The sequence below is a fragment of the Canis lupus genome, chromosome 25 (assembly GCF_011100685.1).
Source record: "Canis lupus familiaris isolate Mischka breed German Shepherd chromosome 25, alternate assembly UU_Cfam_GSD_1.0, whole genome shotgun sequence".
Classification (NCBI taxonomy): Eukaryota; Metazoa; Chordata; class Mammalia; order Carnivora; family Canidae; genus Canis; species Canis lupus.
The window spans coordinates 40,649,691-40,662,253 of record NC_049246.1 but is presented as its reverse complement, the minus strand read 5'-3'; the positions used below and the strand labels follow the sequence as shown (position 1 = coordinate 40,662,253).

The 12,563-nt window shown below is 44.0% G+C and overlaps 1 protein-coding gene across 3 annotated transcripts; it reads right to left on the bottom strand.

The window, feature by feature from the left end:
* Positions 1-8,756: 8,756 nt before the first annotated feature.
* On the bottom strand, positions 8,757-12,372 carry LOC119865855 (antifreeze protein Maxi-like). Of its 3 annotated transcripts, none has more exons than XM_038573078.1 (3): positions 12,179-12,372; positions 9,788-10,136; positions 8,757-9,649 (listed from the first exon to the last, which is right to left on the bottom strand). In XM_038573078.1, exons 2-3 carry the CDS (start codon positions 10,047-10,049, stop codon positions 9,126-9,128), a joined length of 786 nt encoding a protein of 261 aa, XP_038429006.1. In that variant the 5' UTR covers positions 10,050-10,136; positions 12,179-12,372; the 3' UTR covers positions 8,757-9,125. The 3 variants fall into 3 exon arrangements, with proteins under 3 accessions (XP_038429006.1, XP_038429008.1, XP_038429007.1); XM_038573080.1 differs by having other exon boundaries at positions 8,757-9,613; XM_038573079.1 differs by lacking the exon at positions 12,179-12,372 and adding an exon at positions 11,483-11,544.
* Between the last annotated feature and the right edge of the window lie 191 nt (positions 12,373-12,563).

The window sequence follows — 12,563 nt, the reverse complement described above, 5'->3', positions numbered from 1 at the left end:
TCTGTAAGATGGAAAACTTTGCAAGAATTCCTAAGATTTGGAGAGCAGTACTAAACAAGTGAAAAAGGGAAGGTGCATACAAGTATGTAGAGCTTAGTCTCATTTTGCCCATATTAACTACATGTTAGTATATGTGTAGAAAAAATTACTGAGTGTAGCTACCAAATGTAAATGTGATTTTATTTAAGTGATGAGATTCACAGTGGACTTTTGCTTTTTACTTTGTCCATTACTGGTCCTCCATTACCATGATTTACTTTTGTGATATAAAATCAACATAGGTTTAGATAGAGTGGTAGACAGATAGATGTGTACATTCTTTGTTAGGCAGCATTGCCCTATGGCCTGTCTTAGCAGAATCACATTATCCAGGACAAAATAAGATATGAATGTTCACTGCAACCTCTTAGCAGAGCTCAAAAGTGGGAAGCAATTTATAGAAGCCAGGTTTTTACATCCTAAACATTTTTACCCTCCTGTCTTTCCAGCACTCTCCACATTGGAGTATGGCCGACCTCTTCATCTCTTCCCTTTCTAATAATTACCTGTGAATTCCCAAAGAATTGGGGAGAAAGAAAAGGCCTTGGCTTTCTTCTTGTAGGATCCAACCTATTTTAATCTGTCCTCACGATGATTCCACTTCAGTAATGTTCTCTATACATAAGTGAGATGCAAGAGGCTGAAGAGAAAGAAAGAAAGAAAGAAAGAAAGAAAGAAAGAAAGAAAGAAAGAAAGAAAGAAAGATCTTCTACAGTAATTATCACTGTTTGATTTAAAGTGCACACACTTAGCCTAATATCCCATCTCTTGAAGACAAAGAACAGTAGCTATCAAACAGTGTTAAACATTTAAGATATCATTTTCCCTGCTAGGAAAACAGAGCCTGGGGAAATGGCTATCAAGGTGCATTACAACCAATTATTAAACTTTGCCCTTTTCTGAATCTGGTGCACTCTACTCTCTTGTGCTATGTGCCAAAAGTTCAGCGCAAAAATGGTGGATGATTATCTAGTGTGCCATTAACTCTTAACTCTAATTTTGCATGATTATTATTTAAACGGATTAACACTCTGTGTGCTATTTACTTAGGCAGCTTTCCTCTCTAGACCAGAACTTGTGCAGAACGTCATAAAAGTGCTTCAGCCACAACTAGTAATCACAGTCAACATTCCTGCAAAGGTAAACTGTTCCCAGTGAAAATATTAAATGAAACTTTGTGTGGGACTAGTCACTTTCAACTTTTAAGGAGTGACTTCTGTTATCCAATATTTCCTGAGAGCAGGTTTTGAAAAAGAAAGGGGATGCATGAGTCACTGAACACAGGATGGAAACATGAGCCCCCTGCACCGCCGCCACCAACCTAAGGCACAGAATAAGGACAGGAGGGAGGACACCAACATCAACCTTGATCTTCCTCACCTGTTGCTTCAGGCTAATCCTTCAAGACCCTCTCCTGGACTTCAGCCAACTGCCCCTCATAAATTAGCACCAGGACACACAGCATCCCCGCTCACCTGTATGCAGATGAAGGAATCGGCATCTGATGCTGCAGAAAACTTCTGGCTCTGGGATGGGTTAAGTGTCCCTTTTTGTAAAATTTAGACTAAAAAGTGTAATTAGTGCTCAGGGAATCCCTAACATGTCAAGAAACGTTGTTCTCATCAGAGCCTTCACCAAAAAACATCCAATGAAAAGAGTTGTTTTTAAATGCAGAGTATGCAGTGACAATGTGATTGTGGAGATATACACATAATAAGCTATTTTAAAAAACTAATAAAGCTTTATTTTTCATTATCCAAAAAAAGCCACCAGAAAAGTTATTTCTTTCTGGGACAAAATTAAAGAAGAAAAAGTAGTTTTCTAAACACTTTTTCTTGTATTAGTTATGTACCACTTTATTGCCACATATATATGATTTTTTTTCAAGTACAGAAATATGAATGGAAGATTAACAAGGAAAGAAAAGAAGGAGCAAAGTCAGGAGTGAGTTTCATTCAGAAAAAGGACATTGTGAAGTCTTAAGAAATCTCAAATTTGGGGGATCCCTGGGTGGCTCAGCAGTTTGGCACCTGCCTTCGGCCCAGGGTGTGATCCTGGAGTCCCGGGATCAAGTCCCATGTCAGGCTCCCTGCATGGAGCCTGCTTCTCCCTCTGCCTATGTCTCTGCCTCTCTCTGTGTGTCTATCATGAATAAATAAAGTCTTTAAAAAAAGAGAGAGAGAGAAATCTCAAATTTGGGTTTGATAGCTCCAAAAGCAGTCTCAGCAAAACAGGGATGAAAAAACATTACAGAGTTGTAATTTGGCTTTTGGAGACTGATCATAGCATACGAAGACACAGAGACAGAAGGTTACACCTCCAATCAAATAGCACAGGAGGTCATCGTTGTGTCTTGGGGGCCTTTGGTCAAACAATTTTTCTCCTCCATTTGAATGGACCCTAATCAAAAGTCTTCACTAGCAAATATGGCTTTGAGACATGGCTAAGTGGGATGAGACAAGAACAATTTAAAATATATGAAAAAAGATGCCTACATTTAAGAAGAGTAATTTGCATGGATCATTGAAAACATGGCATCTGAATCTCCACAAGGTAGGACTATGAAAATCTACCTCTCTGGACAAGATAAAAGGTCATTTATCATGGTACTGGTGAAATTCTTCTCTTTCAATCTTACCTGCCTCTCTTTGGCATTATGCACAATTTAGTGTTTGGAGAAATTATTGGGTCCATTTTTCACTATGCCTCAAAATAAAGTAGATGGAAGAAGAGTGGAAATTCACATAAAGAAAGGCTTTTCATAAGGTATGCATTTTTCCTATAAGGAAGATAATGGCTCAGGGTGGAGCAGTAGGAACCACCTAGGACCAGTAGGAACTCTGGGAAGTTCCAGCAAGGACAAGTAACTACCAACATTTTATTTGGCTGAAGTGCCAGTGGCTTTTGTTTGATTATTTTCTTGCTTGCTGATTTATACTCCACTTGATTTCACAAAGGACGTGAGAGGGCTTACAAAAAACACCCAGAATAATAAAGAGTTAAAATGTGATGGCAAGGGAGTACTGAGCTATGTGAATCACACTAAGAGGAAAGATTAATACCGGAAAACAGACATGATGCAGTCCTGCTCAACACCGGAATTAGAAAAGTTGACTCTAAGCTTCTTCCCAACTAAAGTCAGGCAGAGAAAGCCGTGAGACCCATTTAACGTTTTATCCAAAGAGTGTTAAGTGCACACACAAGAAGTAGATTTATTTATTTATTTATTTATTTATTTATTTATGATAGTCACACAGAGAGAGAGAGAGAGAGAGAGAGGCAGAGACACAGGCAGAGGGAGAAGCAGGCTCCATGCAGGGAGCCCGACGTGGGATTCGATCCTGGGTCTCCAGGATCGCATCCTGGGCCAAAGGCAGGCGCCAAACCGCTGCACCACCCAGGGATCCCAAGAAGTAGATTCAGAAGATAACTTTTGGGGATGCCTGGATGGTTTAGCAGTTGAGTGCCTGCCTTCAGTTCAGGTCATGATCCCAGAGTCCGGGGGATCAAGTCCCACATTGGGCTCCCCTCAGAGGAGACTGTTTCTCCCTCTGCTTATGTCTCTGTTTCTCTCGGAATAAATAAATAAGAATCTTAAATATATATATATATTTTTTTTTAATCAATTGAAAATGTAGGAGACATTTAAGGCACCATGCTATTACTTGAGGGTCTTGCCAAGGTGTGAAGACACTCATGTTGAGAGAACCCGAATCACAGATTAAATAGAAGTCAGTAGGCTCTGTTTTAACTTCAGGCATCTTTATCAAAACAGTGCATTTAACCTGTAACAGCAAAGAGAGCCAGAAGTCAGGTCCAAAGAAAAAATTAAAATACACCAAATCTTACTTTTCCAACATTGAAAGGCAAGCTGAGTGAACCATCATGGTCTACCTGTCTATCCTTCCCAGCACACTCCCAGCCTCTCACTGATGTTCACCTTCCTTATTCCCCACACAGCCAATAAACACACAATTCAGGACATTCCATATATAGGTATATACTGAAGATTCCTATGTCTTTGCTTTGGCTGCTTTGAAGTGACCAAAGGTCTTTTGAATGGTAACAGTCCAAGCTGTGATAACCTGGATCATAGGATCCACAGAGGGTAAAGTCCCAGGAGTCACAGATGACCCAAAGATCAGGAAGGAACAGACAGAAGGAGACGGAGGCAAGCCTTCATGGAAACAAATGTATTTAAGAACATAGCTTCACAAATCCCTAGATTTTACAAATTAATGAAGAAAAAAAATCATGTGTTGAGTCATAAAATTCAGAATTTGAGTGCATAGGCATGTGTATGTGTGTATATATGTAAGTGTGTAAATATTGTGTGTAACATATGATACCTACATAACCTGATATGTATACATAAAATATATGTATAACTCGTGACATAACACATATGATATAAATAAACGTTAAATATGAGTAATATGTAAATATATAAAACATATAGGCTATGTACATGTTATAATTAGCATCTACTCATTCTAATAATATTAGCAAACTGTAATGTGTGCCAAGCCTCGTGATCCACACAAAGCATATTTTTGGTCTACAATCTGAATCCAAATAGTCTTCTTAGAAAAATGAATGTGAAAGATCAAGATTAGATAAGTAGACCAAAAAGACAATTTTTTCAAGTCTAGATCTTTTTAGGTTGGCAAATCAAGGAAATGTGCGACTTCACAAAATAAAATAAATGCTGAGGGAATAGAATAAATAAGGTGCCTAATAATAAGGTGCCTGGGTGGCTCAGTCATTTGAGAGTCCGACTCTTGGTTTCAGGGCATGATCTCAGGGTCATGGGATTGAGCCCTGTGAGTGGCTCCATGCTGGGTGTGGGGACTGCTTGGGATTCTCTCTCCATCTGTGCCCCCTCCTCAAATAAATAGATAAATACATATTAACACTGTGAACAGGATCGAGGTGATGTATGAGAGAATTTACCGTGTGGTTGGATGGCTTTTTTTCATTGTTTTCAAGTCCCTTGACCTCGTCACCTTACAGAGTAAACAAATAACCTTAAAGGAAATGGTCAGTTCCTCACCCATTTGTTGACCATATTTAACATGAATTTCAAAACAGGCCGTCTTATACAGTATCTCAAATCTCTCAGAAACAGGAATAGACATCCCTATGTATCCTTCCATCACTGTATTATCCAAGGCTGCCATAACAAAAGACCATAGACCCAGTGACTTAAACAACAAAGATTTATTTCCTCACAGTTCTGGAGTCTGGGAAGTCTGAGATCAGGGTGCTGGTGTGGTTGGGCTCTGGTGAGAGCTCTATTTTGACTTGCAAATGCCCACCTTCTTGCTGTACCTTCACATGGCAGAGAGAGAGAGAGAACTCCGGTGTCTCTTCCTCTTCTTGTGAAGGCACTGATCCCATCTTGAGGTCACACCCTCAGGACCTTATCTAAACCTAATGACCTCCCAAAGACAGAATCTCCAAAAAGCATCACACTGGGAGCTAGGGCTTCCACACATGAAGGGGGGGAAGCGGTGCATTATTCATTCCATAGCAATCGCCATTGGTGTCTTGCCTGTCTTGTGATTGCAGACATGGCCCTCGCGTGGTGGGTTTCGCATTGTGCTCTATTGCTCACAAATACACTTGCTGCTTCCATTTGCTGTCGTATCAGGTCCTCCTTGTCTTTCCCAGGATTGCTGACATAGCTTCAGCTCTCTCCACGAGCCAGTTAACTCTGTATGTTGCCGTTAAACAGCTCCAGCCAGAAACCACCAGCCTGTAGCACTATGGTACATCAGAGCTCCACCAGCAACATCCATGGGATTTTTTTTTTTTAAAGATTTTGATATTTATTCATGAGAGACACAGAGAGAGATGCAGAAACATAGGGAGAGGGAGAAGCAGGCTCCCCGCAGAAAGCCTGATATAGGACTTGATCCCAGGACCCCAGGATCATGACCTGAGCCAAAGGCAGATGCTCAACCACTGAGCCACCCAGGTGCCCCCAACCATGTGCTTTAAACAAGTTACTTGACCTCTCTTTCTGTTCTTTGGGCGTAATAATATGGCTTCCATCAAAACCTGTAAGTTCTTAGAATGCCTAACTTTTAAAAGCAATGCAAATGCTAGTCCTTGCTGTCTCTATCAATTGTAGGCCTGGTCTTGTCGTTGCTTATCTCCAACCGTGCTCATAGACTCTGTACCTCACAGTCGCAGCTTGCAGGCTCCCATATATGTCTTAAACTTTCCCATCCCTCACTTTTTTGTCTTTCTTGATATATCTGCCCCCAATCATCTCCACCTGTCAAAACTTCACTAATTCTTTAAAACACACCCCAAAATGTCATGTCTTTCTTGACACTCTCCCAGTCCTTTATACTCATTCCCCATCCAGCCGTGTGGACTCCCTCCTGCCACCACACACCACATCGAGGCCTTTTGACGTGTTTATTTTTCTGCCTTGTGTTGGTGGTTATTTGTGTATGACTAGATTGCAATCACACAAGACATAATTATTTGTGTATTGACAGCCCGAACCCGTGGAGGAACATAATGAGTGTTAGCTTAATGACGATAGCTCTAAAAATAAAACAATAACAACTGTTCAGAGTTTATTTTTGGAGTTTATTAAGAGATTTTTAGGAGAGCACCTTGAAAGCTTCTGTGGCCACAGAAAGGACAGAACGTTTATGGTAAATATGGTAAATAGAAAAAGACTTCATGTCTAGATAGAAAAAAAAATGTGAAGAAGAGAAGACGCTAGAAGTCGGGATTGCTGAGCTCAGTGATCAATGTTCTCCAGCTTTTTTTCTTGGATGGCAGTGTATAAAATGTCCACATGACTATTTTTTACAATGGCAAAAGTCACCTAAACCCAGAGGATGAGAACCAAGGGAGAAAGTGCCAGGAAGCCCAGGTGGCAGGGAGACAGGGGGAACAGGTAGATGGGATGGAGGGGAGCCTTAGCGAAGGCAGCAAGCGGACGGCCCAGCACACCTGCACACTGGCCACCTAGGAGCAGCACTGCTTCTTGCAGCAGCACGTCTGCTGGCAGCACTTCTGCTGGCAGCAGCCCTTCCCGCACCCACAGGAGCTGCACCCGCAGGAGCTGCACCCGCAGGAGCGGCGACAGCAGCAGACCACGGGGACACTGCAGCAGCAGCCACAGCAGCCAGAACAGCAGGGGCAGCAGTTGACACGGTAGCACCTGCAGGTGGTACAGCTGCCACCGCAGCCCCCGCAGCCACCGCAGCCTCCACAGCCTCCACAGCCTCCGCAGCTACTGCAGCCTCCGCAGCCTCCGCAGCCACTGCTGCAGCCACCGCAGCCTCCACAGCCACAGCACCCCATGGTGTCAGTAGAGAGGACTCAGGACAGGTGAGGAGGGCGATCAGGAGGTCGAGGAAGGTCTGATGCCGCCTTCTGCTGGGGGACCCCCTTATATACTGACACCCCCCTTATTTTTCAGCCCAATTTCCACAGAAGAATCTCACAAGACCTCTCCTCACTTCCTCCTTGGGGCCCCTTGCCATGGTAACACTGCTATTTTTAGCACAGCAGCGCCCTTAGTGACCTCTGAGTTTTCTGCTATGAATGGAAGAGTTGTGTGTTACATCTTTAGTCCAGACGTAGAAAAATGATGGCTAAAGTGGAGGGAAAGGGGTTCCAGGCGCCTGACAAGGATGCTTGTGTCCCAGACGGGAGCCATCGGAGACCTTCCATGGGGTTCCCCTGCCCACCACGGGGCCTCTCGAGGATGCTGGGCAACCAAAATGGAAAACCAGAAGAATCCCGACAGCCTCCTGGTTGACGAGAAGTAGATCAGGGGAGGGCATTCGAAGTCTTCCTTCTCTAGCTTTGAAAAGGAAAGCCTGTTAAAGAGGTGCCCGTGGTGAATCCAGGGACACCCACAAGCTGGGGGAAGCGCAGACCTGCCAGGGCTGGGTTGTGTCCCATCCAGAAGCTGCAGCATAGGCCCCCACACAGACTGTGGTCGGTGGTGTCCCCTTGTGAGCGTTGTCTGGAGCAGCCCCACTAAGCGGGTTCTCATGATCGTCCATCAGGAAGATGCTTCTCGGGACTCCGAATCACACCTGCAGGCTCTCGGGGGTGGGAGAGGCAGCCAGCCGGAGAGCCAGCATCTCAAATAAACATTCCCCTGGTCTTGGTTGGCCTTAAACCTGAGACAGCCAGCCTCTCGATGAAACCTTTCTTACTTTTTTTCCCTCAATTATTTAACAAACAACAGCAGAAACTTCACTGTTGGCAGATGACATAGGAGCAGGCTGCCCAAAATTATATCTTTAGCATCTGACATTACACAACTCTTAAAAGAAATTTTATTTTTTTTAAGATTTTATTATTTATTTATTTATTTATTTATTTATTCATTTATTTAAAAATGTCTCTCATTAGATACACAGAGAGACAGAGAGAGGCAGAGACACAGGCAGAGGGAGAAGCAGGCTCCATGCAGGGAGCCTGATAGGGGACTCGATCCCGGGTCTCCAGGATAGGCCCTGGGCTGAAGGCGGCAAAAACCACTGAGCTACCAGGGATGCCCCTTAAAAGAAATTTAATGATCTGGCAATTCTTGTGAACCAAGAATCTCACTGAGCCAGGAAAAGCATATCTGAGTTTTAAGAGGAGACATGATACCTTTAGGGATGTCTACTTTTTCTCTTTTCAATCTGGTTTTCACCTGCTCTTTCAGAAAGTTTTTTTGTGACATTGAAGTGTGCCATGAATCCCAGAAGAGAGCAAAGCAATGGTTTTTTTTTTTTTTTGAAACCCATGATGACTAAGAGGTTTCTATGGCAACACAGGACTTTTACCTGCTTCTAGACTCAGATTCCCACGGTTACAATTTAAATAATTAATAATAATAATAATAATAATAATAATAATAATAATAAAGATTGTTCTTAAATATTTCAGGCATTTATGTAACTCAACAGCTATCTGTTGAATGCTTACAAGGGCCCAGGCACTCTGGTAGGCCCCAGGGCAAAAAACAGATATGCCCTTACGTTCTCATGGGCGCACACCTCTTAGAAGTATGTTCTAACCCAGATATAGATTTAAGAGACAAGTGAAGGTTAAAATTAGCAAGGATAACTGACCACGACTTCAACAAGGAAGGGTGGAAGAGGCCTCGTGAGATCTTTACTGGGAAGACAGGTAAACAAGGCACTGGCTTGACTTGTGGTGCTGGTATATAAGGGGGTCCCCCAGCGGAAGGCGGCATCAGACCCCCCTCGACCTCTCCTGATCGCCCTCCTCACCTGTCCTGAGTCCTCTCTACTGACACCATGGGGTGCTGTGGCTGTGGAGGCTGCGGTGGCTGCAGCAGTGGCTGCGGAGGCTGCGGAGGCTGCGGAGGCTGTGGAGGCTGCGGAGGCTGCAGTAGCTGCGGAGGCTGTGGAGGCTGCGGGGGCTGCGGGGGCAGCTGTACCACCTGCAGGTGCTACCGGGTGGGCTGCTGCTCGTCCTGCTGCCCCTGCTGCTGCGGCTGCTGTGGGGGCTGCTGCAGTGTCCCCGTGGTCTGCTGCTGCCGCCGCTCCTGCGGGTGCAGCTCGTGCGGGTGCAGCTCCTGTGGGTGCGGGAAGGGCTGCTGCCAGCAGAAGTGCTGCCAGCAGAAGTGCTGTTGCAAGAAGCAGTGCTGCTCCTAGGTGGATGGTGTGCAGGTGTGCTGGACCGTCTGCTTGCTGCCTTTGCTAAGGCTCCCCTCCATCCCATCTACCTGTTCCCACTGTCTCCCTCTCACCTGAGCTTCCTGGGAGTTTTTTCTCTGGTTGAGTATCTCCTACTCTGAAGTGTGGGCGAGTCTTCACTTCCTGCGAGCAAGGTCTTGTACAGGGACATCCAGTGGGGAAAGGTGGAGAACATCTGGATCCTCCATCTGCAGCTCTGGTGGCTGCTGCCCTTGGCAGGTGCTGGCCCTGCGGCTGACCCAGGAGGGGTAGTTGTGGGGCCCCCAGCCGGCCCCCATCTGTCGCTCCCTGGCTACTTGCTCTGCTGTGGGACATCTACCGCTTTCCCTCTGTGCTGGGACCTTGTTTTTCCATCTTCTCTTTTTGCTTGGGGTGGCTCAAGACTTCACACCGCCAGAGTGTCTAAAGCAAAAGGAATAATTAAACCAAAAGATGGGAGCCCTTCCAACACCTCAAGAGCAGCCCGCAGCAGCCCTGACTTCCGACCAGGAGGATCATTTGATTCTGTGTTCATCGCTGTTGCCCATCAACGTCTGCCTTTCCTGTCTCTAAGTACAATGGATTCCTGATTTCTCAGTTGCTGCTTTGTATTTCTAGCTATAATACTAACAATCTCTAATAAACTATACCAGGTCATCCTTAAAATACTGTCTCACATCAGCTTCTTATTTGGTGGTTACCGTTCAGGGGGGGCAAAGGGGCATGTAAGGAGTGGGGCAGAAAGAGCCCCACCGCAGGGGTTGCCTACATTTGTTGTGAACGTCAACTGCTTTGGTAATGGATGGCCTCCATTAATCAACATTACATTTTTTTCAGTATTTTATCTGTTTTGAATCTATATTGTAACTTGAAATATTTTTTTTTCCCAAAAAGGTCTTAAGGTAGCTGACAATAATAGCTAAGCATGCACAGAGAGCTTGATAAAATCTACCTCAGGCATCAGAATGTCTACTGCGACCATCCACCCACTTTCCTTCTGAGGCAAAATAATTTCACAAAAACATAGATTTTTGTATACCAGTTAAATTTGACCTGGGAATGGTATCTTTTTGACAAGTTAATCTCCCCAATTAAATTTAAAATTTTGGGGTTAAATTTAAAATTTAACCACAAAAGATTAATCCTCATGGATTTTTAGCCAACTCAGGTCTGCCTACAACCTAAGTATTCCCTTACGGAAAAACCTAATACCGCTCCTCAGAACTTTATTTTCACATTAAATGTACACAAATCAGCTTTTGGTGCTATGAAGCTTTGAGGTGAACTCAGTCATCTCATTTGCAAAAAGGATTTTCGGTAAAGGATATCATACTCACAGGACCACCACCGTGAGTTTGTGTGAAATAAGCACAGATAGGGATAACTAGGAAGTTGGGCCTTCAAAATCTCTTGAACAGTTCTCTTTTTCCCAGTCCCCACTAGCTATTTTTAAAAAATAAATAGCAACCTGTTGGAATGGGCATGGAAAACCTGTCGCTTTTCTACAATATTGGTGAGAATGCTAAGTGATACTATTTCTCAGGATGGCAATTTAGCAATCTGCATTTTTTTTTTTTTAAAAAGTACATGCCTTTCAACTCAGAGATTTCACATCTGGAGCAAAGACATATTATTGTCAAGGCTATTCATTACAGTGTAGTTAAAGAACAGGAAAAAACCTAAATGTCTGCCATTGAGGTCTCATTAAATGTTGTTACTATACATCAGAATACTGCACATCTGTCAAAAAGAGTGAGATCCAGGAGCACCTGGGTGGCTCAGGTGGTTAAGCATCTGCCTTAGGCTCAGATCATGATCTTCAGGTCCTGGGATCCAGACCTGCCTCAGGCTTCCTGCCCAGCAGAGAGTCTGCTTCTCCTTCTCTCTCTGCCTCTCCTTGCTCCTCACTCCTCGCAAATGAATAAATAAAATCTAAAAAAATAAAAAATAAAAAGAGTGAGATCTCTATGAACTTAAAGGGATGTTTTGAGAGCTCAGCAAGATCGTTTATGGGAACAGAAACGTACCCAGAATATAACACGCAGTCAAGGGAAAGATGTTATCACAAGATGTGCATGAGTGGGGTGCCTGTGGGGGTACAAAAGGAATTAGGAAGAAAGACCTAACTATGGAAATCCCACAGGTGTTTATTTATTTTTTTAATTATTCAAGATGGCTTTTGCCTTTTTTTTTAAGATTTTTTTTAATTTATTTATTCCTGAGAGGCACAGAGAGAGAGAGGCAGAGACACAGGCAGAAGGAGAAGTGAACTCCCTGCAGGGAGCCAGATGTGGAACTCAATCCCGGGGCCCCAGGATCAGGCCCTGGGCCGAAGGCGGTGCTAAACTGCTTGGCCACCCAGGCTGCCCCCCACAGGCTTTTAAATGGCAGAAGCACCACCAAGCATCATAGTGTTCCTGTGACATCACCCCCAAGAAGTATTAATGCTCCAGGAGTGTTCATACCCAAGGAGAGTGGTGCTCTGTAGTCTTCTGCTTCAGGCCACTCACTGTGTCTCTTCTACACACAACAGCCCCTGGTCTGAGGCTGAGGGAGTCCAGGCAAAATAGTGACCATGACAATGACCGTGGCTGCCTTCGTTGCTCTGCAGGATGCAGGTGCCTAACTTCCAATTGGCCAAAGTATTCAGTGTTGTCAGGCTTTGGGTTGAAAGTAAAGCAATTTGAGAAACAATCAGGAAATTCTTATAGTCCAGTTAGGTCAATCTATGGGTTTCATTAAATAATTCGCCCTAAGCTGGTTCTCTGAAGGTTTTCAAGTTCCTATAGGTCCTTTCAAAAGATGTTCTTTCATCAAGGAATTAGACCTACACTGTGCCTCAGATTTCTA